The 22,098-nt window shown below is 36.7% G+C and overlaps 3 protein-coding genes across 22 annotated transcripts in view; all 3 read right to left on the bottom strand.

The window, feature by feature from the left end:
• The window catches only part of CADPS2 (calcium dependent secretion activator 2), a 465,193-nt gene that overhangs the window by 305,800 nt on the left and 137,295 nt on the right, over positions 1-22,098 (bottom strand). The gene's annotated exons all lie outside the window — the stretch shown is intronic.
• On the bottom strand, positions 1,253-10,224 carry RNF133 (ring finger protein 133). The gene has a single exon (XM_016125172.2). The coding sequence runs from the start codon at positions 8,060-8,062 to the stop codon at positions 6,926-6,928; it is 1,137 nt and encodes a 378-aa protein (XP_015980658.1). The 5' UTR covers positions 8,063-10,224; the 3' UTR covers positions 1,253-6,925.
• RNF148 (ring finger protein 148) lies at positions 10,328-13,286 on the bottom strand. Its single transcript, XM_016125173.2, has one exon. The coding sequence runs from the start codon at positions 11,407-11,409 to the stop codon at positions 10,498-10,500; it is 912 nt and encodes a 303-aa protein (XP_015980659.1). The 5' UTR covers positions 11,410-13,286; the 3' UTR covers positions 10,328-10,497.

Genomic DNA, 22,098 nt, shown 5'->3' with positions numbered 1-22,098 from the left:
AATTGACTCTCTGAGACAGCAGAGATTCTCAAACTTGATTATCCAAATCAGCTGGAGGACGTGTTTAAACAGGTTTCTGGGACCCCCCCCCGGGGTTTCTGACTCCACAGGTCTGCAGTGGGGCCGAACAAGTTGCATTTCCAACAAGTTCAGGTGATATTAATGTCGCTGGTCTGAGGCCACTGTTCTGAGATGTTCTGCCTTGAGATTAGAATACAAATGCAGGTCATCTGATGTAAAAGAGTGGTGTTTTTTCAATAGGCAACCATGCTGCATATGGCCGAACTTTTAAAATGGACTGATGAGAATTATTAAAATTATTTTTTATCCTTTTCAAACTTTAGTGGAAAGGAAGGCTATTTAAGACCCCTCACTAATCAATTTTTCAAATAAGAGAATGGCCAATTTCAGAATCAGGACTTCCTAAGAGGAAGTATCCACTTCCTAAAGCTCAATTTTAGTTTTTCTTATTCAATCAGATATACCCTGCCTACAACCTTACCTGCCTATATTCCTTTATCTTTCCTAGTTATGCGTGGATCTCTTGAGTTATCACTTCAGCCAGACTCCTACTAGCACTTCCAATGCTTTAACCTGGGATTTTTCCAAGGCCAAACCCTTTCAGTACTCAAAACTGGACTCATCTTTTGTTTTTTAAATTTATTGGGGTGACATTGGTTAACAAAATTATATAGGTGTCAAGTGTGCAATTCAATAATGCATCATCTGTATATTGCACTGTGTGTTCACCAAAGTCAAATCTTTTGTTCACCATATATTTGACCCCCTTTACCCTTATCTACCTCTTCCCCTGCCCCCTTTCCCTCTAGTATCCACAAAACTGTTGTCTGTGTCTGAGTTTTCGTTGCCTTGCTTATCTTGTTCATTTGTTGCTTTTAGTTTTATATTCTATATGAATGAAATCACATGGTTCCCAATTTTTTCTGCCTGAGTTACTTTGCTTAGTAGGGAAAAAGGAACCCTCATACAATGCTGGCAAGAATGTAAATTGGTACAGCCACTATGGAAAACAGTATGGAGGTCCCTTAAAAAATTAATAGAATTACCATATGACTCAGCAATCCCTCTTCTGGGTATCAAAAAAATCTGAAAGCATTAATCCATAAAGATACATGAACCCCGGTGTTCACTGCAGCATTATTCACAGTGGCCAGCATGTGGAAACAACCAAAATGTCCTTTGATAGATGATTTGATAAAGAAGATGTAGTACATATATACAATAGAATATTACTCAGCCTTGAGATAAAATACTGCCATCCGCAACAACATGTGTGGATCTTGAGATTATTTGCTAAGCAAAAACTGGACTTATCTTAATATATACTCCTTTACTTAAAAATTAGCTTCTCAAGACAAGGAGCTGTGGAACCAGACCAAGTTCAAATACAGGCTCTGCCACATACTGATTGTTTAACTTTGGACAAGTAACTTAGCTTCTCGAGGTCTCAGTTTTGTCTTCTAAGGAATAGAGATACTCACAATGCCTACCTCATTGAGTTATTAAGTTTAAGTGAGTTTCTACCAGTTAAGCGCACATGACAGCACCCTGGTATATTGTTGCTATTATCATCACTACCACTGTCATCAGCCCTACCACAATTATCAGTTTCATTCAGGCTGCTAAGTATTCTTGAGAGGAAAAGAAAAGTCATATAGCACTGTAAATGGTGATCCTACAAAAACGGGAGGTCAAAAATAGCAATATTAAATTTTAGATAATAGTAAGTCACCACGAATGTAAAAGTAAATGGTGGGCTGATTCTTTCATTAGTAAATCACCACTAGTGAGTACTTACGATGTATCATATCTTCTACTATATTGCTACATTTATCCCATTTAATTAGTGTAGACCTATATTTTCAGCTGTGTAATGAACATCACCTATAAGTTCTTTAGGTTCCTCAAATTCAGCATATTCAAAATTCAAATTCCTCTGCTACCCTAAATTTGCTTCACCCAACTATATTTTCTACCTCACTGAATGGCATCATTATCAACTGCTGGCCCAGCCCAGATGCCGAGGCATCTTCCCTGAGTCTTTCTCAATGACCCCCAACCCATGTCTTCTCTTTTGTATCCACTAAGTGCAGCTAAACTGGACATAAACTGACAATGAAAGTAATGGGTGTAGGCAAGTTTTAAAATCAGTGTTTTCCTAGTCATTAAAAAATAAAGTAGAAAATTCATATCAGCAAGTAAAATCGTCAAAGATTATCTTGGAAGGGACCCACCTTGGATTCATCTCGCTCAATTTACCTGTTCTGCTTTCGTTCATATTTTCACCTCCTCGCTCCTGGATTGCTGCAGCAGCCCCTGGAATTCCCTGTCTTCATTTTCAAGTTCCTTAACAAAAATTCTACATGACACTCAAAACTTTATAAAACGCTGTTGTTCACATTGTTCCCCACCCCCGGTAGCCAGCATGCCTTTCTTCCCAACCTGCTAGAGTTCCATTTCAAAAGTAATCTTTTTCTTTAAGTGCTCCTTGCTTTTCCAGCTAAAATTCATTCTTTCATACTCCCAGAAACCTTTGTCAATTCTCCTCCATGAAATGTAACCCTTTATAACTTGATATTTCTATTTATACCTAAATATTTTCAGTAAAGTGAAAATAAATCAATCTGAAAGAAGCAGAGGGTGAAATCAGGAACTTGATTAATGTAAAGGCTCTCTGGAGCCCTATGGCAGTGGCCTCTGTCTGCACACTGGAATCACCTGGGTAACTAAAAAATGTCCAGGTCCCAGCCCAGAGATTTTGGGTGCAGCATTTTTAAAAGCTCTCCAGGTGATTTTGATGTGCAGCCAAGGCTGAGAAGTACTGCTCTGTGAGAATGAATAAATGAGTTGAGATTAATAAAGGATAATTAAATAGAAGATCTGGTGGAAATCAGCACAGATGACTCAGAGTAGACAAATTGTACTGTAGAAAAAGCCTAGATGTTGAGGAATTTAGTGGTGCTTGGTAAAAGTAAAATGGCTTACAACTAATTCCAGGCTAAAGTTGGAGATGAGATGGGCTGCAAAGGATGATTAAGGGAAACTCTGTTTAGAATGAGAAGAGAAAGTGGTAGTAATGAGAGGGTGAATTCAGAAAAGGAATTCTGAAAAAGATGCCGTAAGTTCAGAAGCTTTCAAAAATGATAAAACCTGATGTGTGGCAACAATTATGTGTTGCTGAATTTGAGATGTTACAGGCATAGAGAAATTTTGAAATCAGTGTTCCCCTGGTCATTAGCAATGAGAAAAATTCATGTCAACAGCTGAAATCATAAAAGAATACAGTACCTTGGAGGCCTGACAAAGATGACAGCATACTTGTGGAGAGCAGTGTTATAAACTGTGGTATAGCTGTGAAAAGGGGAGATTTTTGTGGAGAGACTAATGGAACAACTCTTAACACCTGTGCACAGGAAGCAGCTTGTCTCTAAGCACATTACCCCTCCCTGTCCCAAAAAGAGATCTTGTGGTTTAGAAAACCAGCTCTGTGTTCAAAGACAGTTGTGTTGTTAATTGCAAATAACACATGATCCTTTTTTTCATCACTAAGGACTAAACATTTCAAAAATGCAGTAAATGCAAAACCAAATAATTCTAAAATATTCTAAAATACAAAACTCGGTGCTCATAGCAAACAACAGAGCAAGAACATGGAGTCTCCATTAAAATGACTCCTTCACGGAATCAACGTGTAAAGCCTTGCTCTTTTTACTTCCCTGCTTCCCCAAACTCTGGACTTTTCTCCAACTTGTTTCCTGTGTGCTACTTCAAACACCAGTGACTCTAAAGAGAAGGAAAACATTTTATTTGTACACTAAGCTTAAATACCATCAGGACTGCCAGATCTCTAGCTCATTAAAGCCTCTGAAGTCTCACATTACTGTAAATATTGTAGCTGACTGACATCTCTTTACAGCAGGGGACTCCAATTCCCGGACTGCCAGGTACTGGTCCGTAAACTGTTAGAAACAAGGTCGCACAGCAGGAGGTGAGCGGTGGGTGAGGGAAGCTTCATCTGTATTTGCAGCCGCTCCCCAGCACTAACATCACCACCTCAGCTCCACCTCACATCATGAGGCATTAGATCCTCATAGGAGCACTGGTCCCTGGTGCCAAAAAGGCTGAGGCCTGCTACTCTACAGGACTCTATAGCAAGAGACAGGGATTTTATCTACTAGTACAGTGTGTCTTATAATACAAGGAACTGTATGAATAAATTCACCTATAGTATCACCCAATCAGTGGCAAATGCTTTAGAATCATTTTGACTTTAGTAAATAGTAAATCTAATTTATCCCAGTAATAAAGAAGAAAGAAAGCTTAATCTTTACAAAGAATATCAACCTGTTACCTAGCAGAGGTGGGTGTAGGGGACCATTTTTATTACCAGAGAATGTAAAAATATATACGAAGGAGAAATGCAAGGGGAATTCATTATGAAACTGGTATTAGGAATAAAATGATTCACGTTACAGTCCCATATCATTGTGACAAAATATATTTTCATCCCTAAGTACAAGAGAAAACAGTATTGCCCACAAACTAGGTAAAAATCTATAACACCTAACTTCTGACATATCAGTGCTATTTCCAGGTCCTCCTTATTAAATCCAGAGTAAAAGTGCTTTATTGATCTGTTTTCAACATTCTGAATTAAAACTGTTTTGTTCTGACATAAGAAACAGCTGAGGAAAGCACTTAGTCCACTGCCTACTGCATGGTAGGCTCTCAGCAATGACAGTTCCCAAGTTCACTGACTTGACCTTACCATCCCACCTCAAACATAGATTCTAACCACCCTTGAAAGAGCAGCCTCTGAAAATTCTTAAGGCAGGGACACTGTGTTAAATGTTAAATGTCCATGTTAACAAGAGACATCTAATTATAAAACAGTATACATGCTAATTTCTTACACATGTGGGTAAGTTAGGTTTAAGGGTGACAACGATGAACAAAGAAAAAAAATGGAAAGAAGGGAAAGGAGGAACCAATAAGGGGGCAGAACACAATGGCGGTGTGAGTGTAAAAAGCAAATCACAAATCCTTTAAGTGCCAGGTTATCATGCAACACGTAATCCACATGAACTTGCTGAGAGAACTCAGAGCTGTAACAATTCTAAAACCCTGGGTCTGTGGAAATGAATGTACCAGGTGCATTCATTTCCACAGTTCCAATGCTTCTCCTTCGGCAACCAGTGGAAGTCACTGTAGCCACCTCCATGAGCTGCTGGCCCCTACAGGCAGAAACACTGACCATGTCCAGTCTGAGAATGACAGCTTATCTTGGCTTAGAAGCTGATTGTACCAAGACTGGCTCTCATAGGGCCATCCCTATGTTTCTTCAATGATCCTTGGTCCCTTAGAAATGACTTTACTCTCCTTTAGTAAACTAAAAAAAAGGCACTCAAAACAGTGTTCCTGCTAAATCCTCCAGCACTGGTATTTTGCAGTTCTTTCAAAGAGTAGCACTTGTGATTAAGTCAAAACCTTGTGTGTACCAAGCAAGACATCACCCCTCAGCCGGTCTATTGCCCACCTTCTGCTGTATCCCAATTCTCCCTGGCCTTATACAGGTGTCCCTCCCTCCATGAAATAGTCTTCCTTGGAGCCACAGTTAGAACCAACCACTGTTCTTCTTGCCTATCTATGAATTCCAGTATAGTTGGCACTGAGCAACTCATAAAATCCCTTTTAATAAATCTCTCTCTCTAAGGTTGCAAAAGTATTCAAATCTCGCTGTTAGCCCTGGAGAGTTCAAAGCTCCTCATTAAAATTATGCATGCTATATTATAATAATGAATTCTGGGTTAAAAATCTTAATTTTCTATTTTGTCAAAGTAACTTAGGATGAAAATGTTCAGAATTAAGTTCTCATTATTTTATATGATTGGAATAAACTGCCTAGTTTTTCAGATGAACACATTATAGTTAGTTACGTTATAAAAAATATATTTATCATTATTCATTCACTCAAAAACTTTGAGTGCCCAGCACTGTGTTATATCCTGGGAATACAGTGAACACAACAAACATAACCCCAGGATATTATAATAACTTCTACATTGTGATACTTATCTCCAAAATAACCTGGCGTACCTTAATGGCAAAAAATAAAGTGGATAGTATATTTCAACATACTGAAAGTAAATATACCATAACAAAATATCATAGGAATTCTTTATCATTTAAACCTTTCTAAATGTTATGAACATGTAACAATTATGATAAGAAATACTGGGCACTGAAATATTTGCTGGTCACTTAAAGAGTGCTAGTATTTTACCTTTAAAATTGCTATCATTATGTGATTTTATACGGATCATTTAAAATGTACTAGTTGCTCAAGCAGAACTGTTTGTCAGAGTAATAAAATGCATACAGCAAAATTTCATGCCAAGAATGAGAAAACACAGCACAATGGACTTCAAAATTAGTATACTATACTATATAATGTCAAAAGATAAATTTTACTCTTCCTAGTCCATCAAAGATGTTTTGTTTTTCAAACTTCATTGATAGTTTCTGGATTATAAGCAATGTGCAAATATATTAACAATTTTCTTAGTGAAAGAAAGCCCAATATATATACAAAAAAAAAAAAAAAACAGGGAAAAAAGTTTGTCCTTGGTTTTAACATGCATATGTACACAGAAATAAACATATATACTCACAGGAGTAACAGACACTGACAAAAAAGTCACATTTAGCTAAGGTAAAAAATCAAACTAAGAATCCTGCTAGGCATTTCCCCACCACCATCCCCCCTTGAGGCTTGACGAAGAACATAGAAAGTTACCAGAGTAACAAAAAAGGACACAGAAACCACACTTCAAACAAAGTGCTTGTCAGTATTGGAACCTGATTTGACAAACAGGTTTAATCCACTCTCTCAAAGGTCATGCTGTCAAGGTGAAGAATGAACATCTTCAGCTACTGAGTTAGGCTGGCTGTCATTCTGAGAAGTACGGTGCCCCTCGTCGTCCTCCACGTAGGTCACTTTATCTGACCTCCTTGCAGGAGGAGGCTCATTATTTGTCCCCCCTTCACTAGGTGACAGCATACCGGGCAATTCGTTTGACATCAGAACTTGCAAAGATTCTGTTCCGTGTTCAACATCTACTTGAATCCCCAAAGCTTTAAGAACGTCACATTTGCACATGGGGCACGTCCCATGGGATAGAATCCAGGGATCAATGCAACTCTTGTGGAAAAAATGTTTACAAGTCAGAATACGAATTGTATCATTAGGCTTATAGGGTTCGAAGCAAACTACACAACTATCTCCGTTTGGACTAACTTCCTCATCCCCCTCTTTCAGAACCCGAAGTTGGAGCTGGCTAAATGCTATCTTAAGGTCTGTTGCTAACCGCTGCCATCTCCTGCTCTGAATCCTTGCTACCCAAAGTCTTCGAATATGATAAAAGATGAAATACACTAAAGTAGCGGTTGTGATGATCAAAAAAGAGACAAAATAATGATTCATCCAGACGATGTGTTTTCTCCCCACCTCAATCATCGCTGTCACGTGAACTCCTTTCTGAATTAAATGCAACATCTCCATGCCTTTTAGGTTACCAATCATCACCACGACGACATTTTCAAATGCCTGATGCGACATGGGGAAAACCTGATTGCCAGTTCCTGGAAAGTTATAGATGATCACCCCACTGGCTCCCTTCTCCACGGCCACCTTAATCTTCTGTGTGAAGGGGCAACTTCCTCGCTCGATGAGTGCGAGCCACGTCTCTGAGTTCCTTGCACTGCTGAAAGTGGTCCTGGGGTGACACGCAGTGTGCATTTTTCCATCTGGCAGCACAACAACTCCTGCCACTCTCTTCAAAATGGAGCTTCTTCCAAATACTCCGGTCTCCCCCAACTCTGAGAGCATGCGATTCCCAACATGAAATGATATGTTCATGTAAGCAGTCCAAACAGCGCTGGCTCTGCAACAGTTGTGACTAAGAAGCCAAAGAATACTGAATTTCACAAGCCAGGATGGCGCAGTGCTGTTTCTCTGAGTGCCAGTCTTGAGTAGATTCATCTCTCTCTCTGCCTAGAAACTGAAGAACCGACCCAAGAAAAAGATGTGCCTTCCACATCTGTTGACAATCAATTGAAAGTAAGAACATGAAAAAAATCTTCTGGGTGGAAACAAGTTCTACCGTCTTCCAGCATGTTTTTGTGAGAAATTCTTAACGACGTTGTATGAGTTTCAGATGTTTTATTAGAGGCAGAGAGAGAAAAACTTTAGATTGAAAAAAAAAATCCTAGTCTCACTCTAGATACTGCTTACTGTTGGGTGACATGATTATGACATAAAAGGCAACATAGCCAATTAGATAAGCGCTTAGAGCATGTTGTAAATGTATTGGCTTGAACGTTTCAAATGATGTTATGGGTGATTTCTATGTTGTTATAGATGGATTCAATCCCTGGGCGACATGTTAGCAAGTGTCACATTAAACTAAAAATTAAATATAAAATTTATATGAGGCATGCATTTTAAAATCTGAACGCATATGCAAGAAAGCCATATGATTATCATTTTTCTTCAAAAATATTTTCAATAAAATGGCAGGTTTTAACAAAATATTAGCACTATGACTAGAGACGCAGTAAAAATAGTGAACTCTGTAACACCATTTTCAACTCGCATTTGCTCAAAATGCAAATTTCTTATGTAAACCATTATTTTTTAAAAATAGCATATCATGTTAAATTATTTCCTTACTTCCTACTCTCACATTGACTATACCTAGGAATGACAGTGATAAAGATAAAGACTAATCTCATTTCTCTGCAGACTTTGACATCTGTTGCTGATCTATTTTGAGGAAAGAGGAGGAAGGGTGTAGGGGAAAAGGTTAAATACAGTAGCATTACTTTAGTACAACTCATTCTAAACAAAAATGAAGCTACAAGCTCCTGATTTTAAAAAGAAAAACTTCAATGTCCCACTTAAAGTTAACCACTGATAGCAGTGACTATTAAAGGTCATACATTTTTTAATAAAATATTTGCCAAAATCAACAAACATCTCTGGGAGAAGACCGCATATACACTGTCTGTTCTGCCTGTATTTTAGCTACACTGAAGTCAAGGGCGTACTATGACTTCAAAGCAAAAGAATGATTTGTGAGCTAATAAACATGGGCAGCCACTGGTGCTGCCATGTACTTTTTTGGGGGTGTATCTCAGTGGTTCTTATTCACCAGCTGGGAAACCAGTAAAGGATTTTGACTTTGAACATAAATGTCTCTGACTTCTATGCACAGGATGCTAAGACATACTTTGGTTGCGTCTCACCAGGACTAAAGAAGCTAGGACTTCTTATAAAATGTGAATCAACAACATGATAGCAGGAAAAGAAAGGAGAGAGGGCCCTACAGGCCCAGCAAAAAGTAGCATAAAAATATATATATTGACATAAAAACTTCAGCTCATAATGGTCAATTTTCTTTACCAAAGACCATCAGTCTAATTTTATTTCCATACAACCCACTCTTTAAAAAGTCAGCTTAGTACATAGTGTGTAGACTCACGAAGTGGCATCTGAGCTGGACATCAATGGTTTAGCATATTGACCATAAAGATTTTCATCAAAACAACAAAACCCAAACCTGCCAGCCTCTGTTACACAGATGTTTATCCATCTCTTTGAAAAGAGGAGGGGCAAAGTAAGGCGAAAGATACAACTGGAAAAGGCAATTGAACAAAATTTCAGCTCTTTCTATACTGGGACATCAAAACATCCCAAAGAGAGACAAACCGTCAGTTTGAGAAGAAAAGCATGTACTAGATCACTTCTATAAGGGAAATCTGCTACCACAGCTGGTTCACTACACCAGGATTTAAAGAGCTCTGGCAAACAAAGGTGAGTTTTTGCAATGCTAGCCTAAGGAAGACCTCTAATAATTTAAAATATTTTTAGTTCTAGAACCAAAAGTGCTATCATCCAAATTAGTTATTTAGAACATATTGCCCAGTTGGTAGCTTTAGAAACCAGATTTCCTGGTTATTAATAAAAGTAATTAATGATAGAACATGAAATCAAGTTCTAATCCTAGAATGAAGTTTATTGAGCAGAGATATTAGATATCAAATATTAAACAAAATATGGAAACAGTATGAAGTATAAAAAAGAAGCTGAACTATTATGACTAAGTCTCTGTGGCATCGATGACACAAACATTGTAATTTGAAGATAAAGACTAACTTGCTTTTAACATATACTAATGTTCTTATTTGGATAAGAGCAAGAATGTATAACGACTAAAACTTATTAGAAAAACAACAAGTTCAAATAGCTGGGCGTGATACGGGGTTTTATTTTAAAAGCACATGAATTTCACCCTCTTTGGTATTCGGGCAGAGAAGCTGGAGTTGAATTTTTCTCTCCACATACAGTGCTAAACGAATTCGTCTAATTTTAAGCTTTGGAAAGACTCAGTTACATCTTCAGAAAATTCTCTAGGTTTAAGTTTTCAAAATGTCACATTTGCACATGGGGCATGTCCTATGGGCTAAAAGCCAGGGGTCAATGCATGCCTTATGGAAAAAATGTTTGCAAGTTAAAACGCGTACTACATCTTGAGGTTTGTACATGTCAAAGCAAACTACACAACTGTCTTCATTTGGATCTAGTTCCTTATCCCCTTCTTTGAGCACCCGCAGTTGAAGCTGACCAATAGCTTTCTTCACATCTGCTTTTATCTGTCTTCGCCTCCTGGTGGAAGAATTGGGCACTCTAGGTCTCCAGGCACAGTACAAGAAAAGGTAGGCAATGGTGGCAGCCAGAAAGGTAAACAGGGACATGACATAATGGCTCAGCCATGGCATGTGCATTCTCCCCACTTCAATGATGATTGTCACATAGACTCCTTTCTGAATCAAGTGCAAAAGTTCCATGCCTTTCAAGTTGCCTATCATCACGGCAACTATATTTTCCGTCCCCTGGTGAGACATGGGAAATACTTTGTTGCCCGTACCTGGGTAATTATAGATGATGACACCATTTGCTCCCTTCTCTGCTGCCACATTGATTTTATGTGTAAAAGTACAGCCTCCCCGTTCAATAAGGGCCAACCAAGAGTCTGCCTGTTCAGGCCTGCTGAAATTGGTCATAGGATTACAAGCGTTCTGATTCCATCCTTCAGGAAGTACCACCGCACCAGACACCCTTTCCAGAGGAGAATGATTCCCAAACACTCCACTCTCTCCTAGTTCTGAAATAATCCGATTTCCTACCTGAAATGTTATATTCAGGTGAGCTGTCCAAATGGCTTTTCCTTTTGAGTCAGGAAGGCTAAGTAGTAGAAAGATGCTAAGCCTGAATAGCCGAGATGAAACAGAACTATGAGCTGAAGGAGTAATTCTAAGTAGGCTCATTCCTCCATTTGCCTATTAACTGACAAACATGAGAAACAAAACAATATCAATTATAAAAGAAAGTAAAGAAGCTTGCTTCAACTGCTGACTGTAGATAATTAAACACGTCAAAGGAAAAGGTCTGCGTGGATCAAAGATATCTTGCTTCTTCCAGCATTTTTTTTTTGGTAGATTATCTTTCTTATAAGGAAACAGAACAAGAGATGTTGTTAGTACAATGTGATTTCAAGAAAACTATGACTTCCTAATGGGGAAATTGTGACATCAGAGGTAGTTAAGCCAATCCAAGAGTTTATATTAGTGCACTGCATATTGAAATCCTATTGGCCAAAAGCTACTGGCCAAAGACTCACGGTATATAACAATTTGAATAAACTCTAAAGTGATAAATAAATAGATTTCTTTTTTTTTAAGTATTGAATTTCTTTTCTAATTCTAGATAGACTGAAAAGCTGCCTAACTACTTTTACACTCATTGTTCTTTTGTCAGGCAAAATAGAAATCTTTCATCTATTAGTGCATGTACCTGGCCAGTCATGTATGGTATACTACCTAAAATGCCATTCTGTGAGAAGCAGGAACAAATTATTCCTGCTCTCTTCCAACATTAAATGCTTATTCCCAGGCCTAAACATTTAACAGGAGAATGCAGTATAAACTTATACTGTTTGCTGATATGTTGACATCTTATAAGGGAGATTCAACTTTCTTCAGTAAAAGAGCTGTAGAGATTGTACTAGGTGCTAGGCAAATACTAAGTGTGGGCCATTTTTATGAGAAGAAAACAGACAAATGCCTACTCTGTATATTATCTAGCAAGGGCAGATTTTAAACAAATAAACACTCAAACATGTAACTGCAGGTTGTGATAAGGGCTCCAAAAGGGAAATAGAGGATCAAGAGAAAAATCAGACATGGGGAGGAGCTGAACTTTGCTTAGAGGTCCAGGGCACTACTATTCTCTAAGAAAGTGATACTTAGTCTGAGACTTGAGAGAGAAATCAGAATTATTCAAGCAAAGAATGAGGGAAAAAAAAATATTTGAGGCAGAGGAAACGGAAGTTTCAGGACCCTAAGGTAGGAAGGAATGGGGCAAGTGTAAAGATCTGAAGAAACATGAGTTTGGTGAATTGAGAGGAGAAAGCTGAGGGTGATGAAGAGGGTGAAAGTCAAACAGCAATCAGTGTTCAGGGTCATAAATATTAGACCAAGAATTTCAGATTATGTCACAAGGACAAGAGAAACGGTGTAGGGTTCCAAACTGGGGAAGTGACATATAAGTGTTTCAAAATGTTCACTTTTTAAGAAGTGTACTTTGACTGCTTTATGTGGAAAACAGGTTGGAGGAGGAGAAGAATAAAGTAGTGAGATGAGCTTAGGCAAAAGAAGTGGCTTGAACCCTTAAAATAGCAGTAAAGATGCGGAGATATAGACAAGTGCGGGAGTTACTTCAAGGTTAACCTAACAGACGTGGTAGCTGGAAGAGAAGTAGGGGGCAGGGGAGAGGGCGGCCACAACTACCACAGCCCACTGCATTACTTAATTGTTGCAAACGATAGTATCTTTACTATTTTAAAGATGTTTTAATGCTTGTTTGCTTTTATTTTAAACCTTCACTTGTCTGTTTCTGGGAGTCAACACGTTGGCACCATGCATTTAAAACACTTCTTACTTACTACACAGGACATATACTATGCACCAGGCATGCTACAGAGCCCTGGGGATGCAAACAAACAAAAAAATAAAAAATAGACCCTCTTTCTTAATGTGCAAAATAGATGCCAATATTTAAATCAGAGGCATGTTGAGAGAATTTTACCATTTTTTTTCACTTGTTCTGTCCTTTTATTATTTTTATTTTTATTTTTTTTTTCATTTTTTAAATTAAGTTTATTGGGGTAACGTTGGTTAATATAATGATATAATTTCCAGGTGTACATTATAATTTGACATCTGTATATTCTATTGTGTGTTTACCACCCAAAGTTCAGTTTCCTTCGGCTACCATATATTTGATCTCTTTTACCTACTTCACCCTCTCCCTAAGCCCTATATTTGACCCCCATTAACCGTCTACCTACCCACTCCTCCCCCACCCCCTACTCTCTGGTAATCACTAGTCTCTAGTTCATGTCCATGAGTCTCTGTTTGTCCTGTTCATTCGATGCTTTTAGGTTGAGAATTTTACCATTTTGACAAAAGCATTTCTTGTACTTCTTGGCACAAAATATTTTAGTTAATATTTACTTTTTAAAACAAAATTAGCGCTAATAAATTTACCCCATTTATAAAATTTAATTTAGGCATTATTCAGTTCACATCTGAACTGTCTTTACATGTAGACTTTTCCCAGGTTTAAACACAGGGAAAATTCTAGGCTTATTCTATTAACACTGACAAAGTGAAGCCTCACTAAGAAGACAGTTTACATTACCATATTAGAGGCTGTTTAGTAAGTTTCTGATTATTTAACATTTGGGGATGGGATTTAAAAAATAATGTAATTCTAACTTTGCTTTTTTAGTTCACTAATTTTGAAAGGTGAAGAGTTTAAATAGTAACTGTATTTGGGCTCAAAACATACCTGAAATCTAGTGGTTCTTTGTATGGCTGAAAAGACCAATTTAAAGAATATACTAATTCACAGTATTTTTCTCACTATAAGATGAAGTGCTTCAGGCACTGGTACTCAGGACATTCTCTGCTGCCTGAGTCTTATGTATTTCTTAAATACATCTATAAAAAATACTGCTTTATCTCAGTGTTCCCAGTGGGGAGCAGGGGGCAGGCTATTTCTGGAGACATTTTTGATTGTCACAATGGGGTAGTACTACTGGCATCTAGTGGGTAGAGATCCAGGATGCTGCTAAACATCCTAAAATGCACATGACAGCCCTGTGCAATAAATAATTATCTGGTCAGAAATGTCAATATTAAGGTTAAGAAACCCTGCCCCAATGGAGCTTCCATGAAAAGGAAAAACCATCCCCAAACTTACTTGTCCCTGAGGAACAATTGTGTCTGAGCTCTCATCATGGAGTAAGCTTTTATAACTGACAATACACCCATCAAGGATAATGCCCTCAACCCACCTCCATTGTCTGTTTTTCTCAGAATACAAACAGTGAAGACCTCCACATGTGACCTATTTGCCCATGAAGCTCATTCGTTTAAACAGACCAGATCCGTGTCTTCCATTCTGGAGCCTGGATGGTTAAATGGAAAAGGAGAGGCAGGAGCTGGATGATGGCTGGTACTCTAATAAGTTCTTTAAAAGCATAGGCTTTCTTTCTTTTTAATAGCCAAGTATTAAAGAGGTTTTCATTCTGCTGAATCTCGCAGATAGTCTAAAGAGAACTGAAGTATACTACTAGGGTTGATGGATCCAGGTCAAAAATCCCTGCTCCTTCCATCTTGCCATTCTACCTCTTTACATACAGGTATCCCCAGCTTTTGGAAAGTTCAGGTGTCCCCTACATTTTGAAAGTTCACTTTATGCCACTTCGCTTTTACAAAAGACTTACTTTAGTATCTATTTTCACTAACCAATGAAAATCCAAAGGCAAAAGTGAAAATCGCATTCTGCATTCATTTTGCAGCCAGCTATTTGAGAGGCAGCATGTAGGCACCACCAGGCTCCTTCCTCAGGTGCTACACTCAGCATCTCAGCATCAACCTGCCATAGTTGTGAACTGTGTCTGTAAGCATCTGTGCTTTATGTCAATTTATTTTGTAATCCATTAGCAATATGTGTCCTACAGAATCAGGAAAACCTTAGAGCTTATAGGGTGTTCCACTTAATGTAAAAGTGGACATAATTAGCATATATGCTATGATTGTGTAGGTTCTTTTTGAGTTCTAGGAACTCTCCAAAATGTTTCCATATTAATTAATGATAAATGCTTCTATAATTCACACCATTTCAGCTTATGAAAGGTTTCATAAGAATGCACTACTTCTGGAAGGCAGAGGAAACCTGTATCCTGATTTCCTCCTGATGTAGGCTCACTTCCTGATCCCACAATGTGGCCCCCTTGTTCCAGGAATCAATAAGCAGAATGGCAAGCCACATCCACAAGCACTGAGAGGCTTTTCTTTTCCTACATCTCTATATAAGAGCAAGAAAAAAAATTTGTTTCCAGAAACTTACCAGACTTCTCTCAACAGCTCTCTGGCTAGCAGTGCTTCACAAACCCATGACTAATGGAACCTGGAACTCAGAGGAGATGCCTCGTAACTGGCACAGTTAACCATGATTTATTCCATTATGGAGAATTCCTGGCTGAGGGCACAAGGGAGCGTGAAGATAACCAGGACTCTCCACCAAAAGAAAAAGCTATACACTGGAAGTGAGTAGGTACCCAAAATGGTAGCTACAGACTCTAAATTCCTGAAGTCTACTCAAATAAATAATAGTAAAATAACCATTAACCATGATAAACACGTAATACTATATGCAATGTACTGATAAGAGACACTACCTATATATCCTAACATCTAGGTTCCAATTAAAATCTCAATAGTGTTATAATTTTCATTAAGTTAGAGGAGAAAAATTAGCTGATATCCATCCCTCTGCTGTTCATCAACCTCTGTTAAGAATGTTCAAGCTTCCTGAAATCTTTACTCTGGAAGAAAACATAGCCGAATAAATCTACATAGCATTGCCCAGGCAGTATCTCTTAAGAGACAAGGAATACCAAAAAGGCTTCAGTAAATTACCCCGCAAGTCTCAATATCCTGGGCTATGATATTATTAGAGATCTCAAGGAATCCACAGAACACACTGGATTCACATTTAAGCTTAGAAACAACAACAGTATAGGTTTTCTGTGAGTAATTTAATGCATCATAATGGGATTTTGCAGGAACAAAATACCAACTCTAAGTAGTTTACTGAGAACAGCGAAAAACAAGCAATATCGTCTGAAAGCAGTATCTTTATTTTTAAAGATTTTTAAAGGTAAAACTAACTTTTAGTTTAAAATTTTACATTTAATTGCAAACTGGTAAATCCTCAGAAACATTAACGTATTTTCTCCTAAATTTCTCCCATAAGTTAATCACTACTCCTACATTATCAGATATAAGCAATAAAATATTTTTATATACGAATACACTTTTTCCTCAGACTTCTGAACCCAGAAAGAGTTCTAAATATACTAAAATTAAATACAGCAAATTTTTTAAATAATAAATGAGATTCTGCATTACATTCACAGTCACATAGTAAATACTATGGCAGGTACAGGTGCATAAAAATTACAAAATTTATTCAGGCTTCTCACTCATTATTCTTTATATTAACCAATATAACTTTCAATAACAATAACATTAAAACCTTTGGTAATTGAGTATATTAGAGAAAATAAACAGCCAAAACAAACATATTTTAAATCATTGTATCACTATCATGATTTCTTCACTATGTAAGCCAGGATTACTATTTCTATTTACCTGCAAGCTTAATTATGAGGCATGAGTAAAGTTTAACTTTTGTAACTTAATTTCTGTAAGAGCTCCATGAAGTCTTTGTGACATTCTTGAAAAAGAAGTACTCACTGATGTTTCTCAAATGCTTAACACACTGCCTAGCTCAAAAGTGTTTGTTTGAAAGACAATGATAAGAGACAAAGACATTACATAATCATAAAGGGATAAATCCAATAAGACGACATAACCCTAGTAAGCATTTATAGGAGCACCTGAATATATAAAGCAAAAGCAAATATTAGCAGACATAAAGAGAGAGATCGACAATAATGCAGTAAGTAATAGGAGGAGACTTTAACACCCCACAGACACCAATAAAAAGATCTTAAAAGACAGAAAAGTAACATGGAAACAGTGCCCTTAAATGATACACTAATGGATTTAATGGATATTTTCAGAGCATTTTATTACAAGGCAGTAAAATATGCATTCTTCTCAAGTGCACAATAGAACATTTTCCAAGACACACAACATGTTAGGCCACAAAACAAGTCACAAAAAAATTAAGAAGACTTAAATAATATCAAGAATCTTCTCTGCTCACAATAGTATGAAACTAAAAATCGATTGCAAGAAAAAAAAATGAAAAACATACAAACATATGGAGGCTAAATAACATGACCTCAAGGAAGAAATCAAAAGATACCTTGAGACAAGTGAAAATGAAAACACAATGACCCAAAATCTATGGAACACAGCAAAAGCAGTCTAAAGGGAATTTCATAGCAACAGAGGCTCACCTCAAAAAAAACAAGAAAAATTTCAAATAATCTAACCTCATACCTAAAACAAATAAACAAACAAAGAAAAAAAAAAAAAAAACAGCAAAGTCCAAAGTGAGTAGATGGAAGAAAATAATAAAGATCAGAGTGAAAATAAAATAGAATCTAAAAAATACAAAAGATCAATAAAACCAAGAACTGATTCTTTGAAAATATAAACAAAATTGATAAACTTTTAAGCAGACTCGTCAAGAAAAAAAGAGGATTCAAATAAAATCAGAAATGAAACAGAAGTAACAACTGATTCCATGGAAATACAAAGAATTATAAAAAAATATTACAATTACATGCCAAAAAATTGGACAATTGGAAGAAATGAAATCCTAGAAAGACAATCTTTCAAGACCGAATCAAGAAGAAACAGAAAATCCAAACCTGTGGATTACTACAAACAAAATCAAACCAGTAATCAAAAAACTCCCAACAAACAAAATTCCTGGATCAGATGGCTTCACATGTGAATTTCACCAAATATTCAAAGAAGAATTAACACCTATCCTTCTGAAACTACTCCAAAAAATTCAAGAGGAGGAAAGGCTCCTAAACCCACTTTATGAGGCCACTAGTATCCTGATTCCAAAACCAAAGACATTGCAATATGTATGCATGTATATACACATACCAACATCCCTAATGAACATGGCTGCAAAAATCTTTAACAAAATAGTAGCAAACCAAATTCAGCCAGACATTAGAAAGATCATACACCATGACCAAGTGAGATTTAGTCCTGGGATGCAAGGTTCGTTCAGTATCTGCAAAACAATTAACATGACATACCACATAAACAAAACGAAAAAAAAAAATCATGTGATCATATCAATAAATGAAGAAAAATCATTTGACAAAGTCCAGTATCTATTTGTGATAAAAACTCTCAAGCAAAATGAGAATAGAGGGACCATACCTCAACATAATAAAGGCCATATGTGACAAACGCACAGCATTGTACTCAATGTGGAAATGCTAAAAGTGGTCTCCTTAAGATCAGGAACAAGACAAGAATGTCCACTTTCACCACTTGTATTCAACATCGTATAAGAAGTTCTAGCCACAGCTTTCAGACAAGAAAAAGAAATAAAAGGCATCCAAAATGGAAAGGAAGAAGTAAAACTCTCATTAATTGCAGATGATATGATACTATACATAGAGAGCCCTAAAGATTTTACCCAAAAACCTATTAGAATTGATAAATGAATTTAGTAACATAGCAAGATACAAAATTAATATTCAGAAATTAGCTGCATTTTTATACACCAATAATGAACTATCAGAAAGGGATTTTTTTTTTAAATCCCATTTCAATTGCATCAAAAAAACTAGGAATAAAGTTAACCAAGAGAGTAAATGACCTATACTCAGAAAACTATTACACTAAAGAAAGAAACTGAGATGATACGAATAAATAGAAGCATATACTGTGCTCATAAATAGGAAGAATTAACACTGTTTAAATGTCCATACCCAAAGCAATCTATAGATTCAATGCAATCCCTATCAAAACACCAATGGCATTTTTCACAGAACTAGAACAAATAATCCTAAAATTTATATGGTACCCTAAAAAACACCAAATAGCCATGGCAATCTTGAGAAAGAGCAAAGTTGGAGGTATCATACTACTTGATATTAAACTATACTACAAGGCTATAGTAATCAAAACAGCATGGTATTGGTATAAAAATAGACACATAGATCAATGAAACAGAATAGAGAGCCTAGAAATAAATCTACACCTTTATGGTCATTTAATCTATGACAAAGGAGGCAAGAATATACAATGGGGTAAAGATCGTTTATTCAATAAATGGCGTTGAGAATTCTAAACAGATACATGCAAAATAAAAGTGGACCACCTTTTTACTCCATATAGAAGAATAAATAAAGTCAAAATGGATTAAAGACTTAAATATAAGCCCCCAAACCATAAAACTCCTAGAAAAAAACACAGGCAATAAACTCTCTGACATTGCTCTTAGTAATATTTTTTCTAATATCTCCCCTCAGGCAGAGTAAAAAAAAAAACAAGAAAATGAGACTCTATCAAACTAAAAAGTTTTTGCATAGTAAAGGAAACAATCAACAGACAGACAACTTACAGAATAGGAAAAGATATTCATCAATGATACATCCAATAAGGAGTTAACATCCAAAATTTATAAAGAACTCATATAACACCAAACAAACAAACAAAAAAACAATCCAGTTAAAAAATGGGCAAGAACCTGAATAGACATTTCTCCAAAGAGGACATACAGATGGCAGAGACTTATGAAAAAAGACTCAATGTCACTAATCATCAGAAAAATGCAAATTAAAATCACTATATTTATCACCTCACGCCTGTCAAAATGGCCATCATCAATAAAGCAATAAATCAATAAGCGTTTGCAAGGACGTAGAGAAAAGAGAACCCTCATGTATTGTTAGGATTACAAATCAGTGCAAGCATAATGGTAAATATTGTTCAGAGTTTCCTCAAAAAATTAAAAATAGAATTACCTTATGACCCGGCAATTCTACTTCTGGCTGTTTAACCAAAGAAATCCAAAGCACTAATTCAAAAAGACATATACACCCCTATGTTCATGGCTGCGCTATTCACAATAGCCAAGACATGGAAGTAACCTAAGTGCCTATCAGTAGAAGACTGGATAAAGAAGTTGTGGTACATATACACGATAGAATATCACTCAGCTATAAAAATGAAATCTTACCATTTGTGACACATGGATGAAGCTGAGGGTATTATGCTAAAATAAGTCAGACAGACAAAGATAAATAACATATCGTCTCACTTATATGTGAAATCTAAAGAACAAAATAAACAACAATAACAAAACAGAAAGAGACTCACAGATACAGAGAACAGATGGAAGGAGGTTGGAGGGGCTGGGTTAAAAATTGGCAGTTACAAAATAGTTACGAGTATGTAAAGTACATATAAGCATAGGGAATATAGTCAATAATACTGTAATAACTATGTATGGTACCAAGTGGGTACTAGGCTAATCTGAGGGATCACTTCATAAATTATATATCTAACCACTATACTGTACACCTAAAACTAACAAATAATACTGAATATCAACCATAATTGAAAAATAAAAAATAACAAAAAATGAATAAATAAGTGTTTGAATGAGTGATAAACATGGTTGGGTTTACCATACCGCTTTAGTTTGGCTGTCATAATCATTCTCACAGTCTAGAATTTTGCAATGGCATATAATCTTCCATCACTGTTTTGCTTACCTTGAATTCATTCTGTTGCCAGAGCAACCCACAGAAAACAGTAATCACATTTACAATGTCATTTCTATTTGCTTAAAACCTATCTGGCTCCCTCTATCTAACAGATAACACCCAAGCTTCTAGGAATGGAGCATGTGTCTCTCCAGCCTGTTCTTTTTTCCTTCAATCCAGCCTCATTTTCTACTATTATCAGCCCTGAAATTTATGCTTCTTCAATTCAAATGGTTTATAGTTTCCTGTGCTCCTACTGCATCAGTCACTGTATTAAAGGCCTTATAAAAGCTTTGTCCCTTCTTCAAAACTGTCTGTCCCCGCGGTAGGCACAGCGATTGCAAAACGGCCCCAATTATTTCCCTCCACCCTTTGCAATGTGGTCTAGCAGGTCTTTCCATTAAGAGGTGGGATTTATTTCTATGCCTCTTAAATCTAGATGGTCTGGTGACTTACGTAGGTGAACAGACTTGAGTCAAAGAGATGATATAACAAGTTCAAGCTTTAATTCGTCTATAGACTTAATAAACATAAAAGCGGATTTCTTATTTCCATACCTGAATACAAAAATAAATGAGTGTTTGGAATATGACCAAATCCCTTTAAATTTTAATGGGTATAAATCAAGCTACATAAACTATATAAACTTCTGCATTCCGAATTCAAAATGAGGTCACGATAACTTTAACATTAAATTGAAATCAACTTTTTCTTCTCATTCAATCTACCAAGTTAGAGGATGGAATGGTAATTAACATAGAAATGTATCATCTCTACTAGTCTGGGAAGGAACAGGAGAAAACCTCACACCACAGCCTCTGTATGAGGAAGGACAAAAGGAGTAGCCCAACATCCTTAAGTAAACAAAAGGTTAAGGACAGTGTTTGGTGGTATTGTTATCTTTCTTGAAGTCTAGGTCAAATTACATCTTAATATTAACTCAATCATTTAGACTGGATTTATCTTTTGAATAATCACCAGAATTCTGTCCTCGGTCTCTTAACAGATTATTCTGCTCCCGTGGTTAATCAGAAGCGAGGATGAGGATCAAGTATGGTGGTGGCTTTTGGGGCTCTGCATTCAGAATTGTCCTAAAACTCTGAAGTAGATTCTAGGCCTTCCTAAAGCACAATGGGTCACTGGAGGTTTGGAGAAGCTTTGCCTTCTT

The sequence above is a fragment of the Rousettus aegyptiacus genome, unplaced genomic scaffold (assembly GCF_014176215.1).
Source record: "Rousettus aegyptiacus isolate mRouAeg1 unplaced genomic scaffold, mRouAeg1.p scaffold_m13_p_13, whole genome shotgun sequence".
NCBI lineage: Eukaryota > Metazoa > Chordata > Mammalia > Chiroptera > Pteropodidae > Rousettus > Rousettus aegyptiacus.
This window is presented reverse-complemented; position numbering and strand designations above follow the sequence as displayed.

Coding starts and splice junctions, on each gene's coding strand:
- RNF148 (XM_016125173.2), bottom strand. CDS start 11,409: ATGAGCCTACTTAGAATTACTCCTTCAGCTCATAGTTCTGTTTCATCT.
- RNF133 (XM_016125172.2), bottom strand. CDS start 8,062: ATGAATCTACTCAAGACTGGCACTCAGAGAAACAGCACTGCGCCATCC.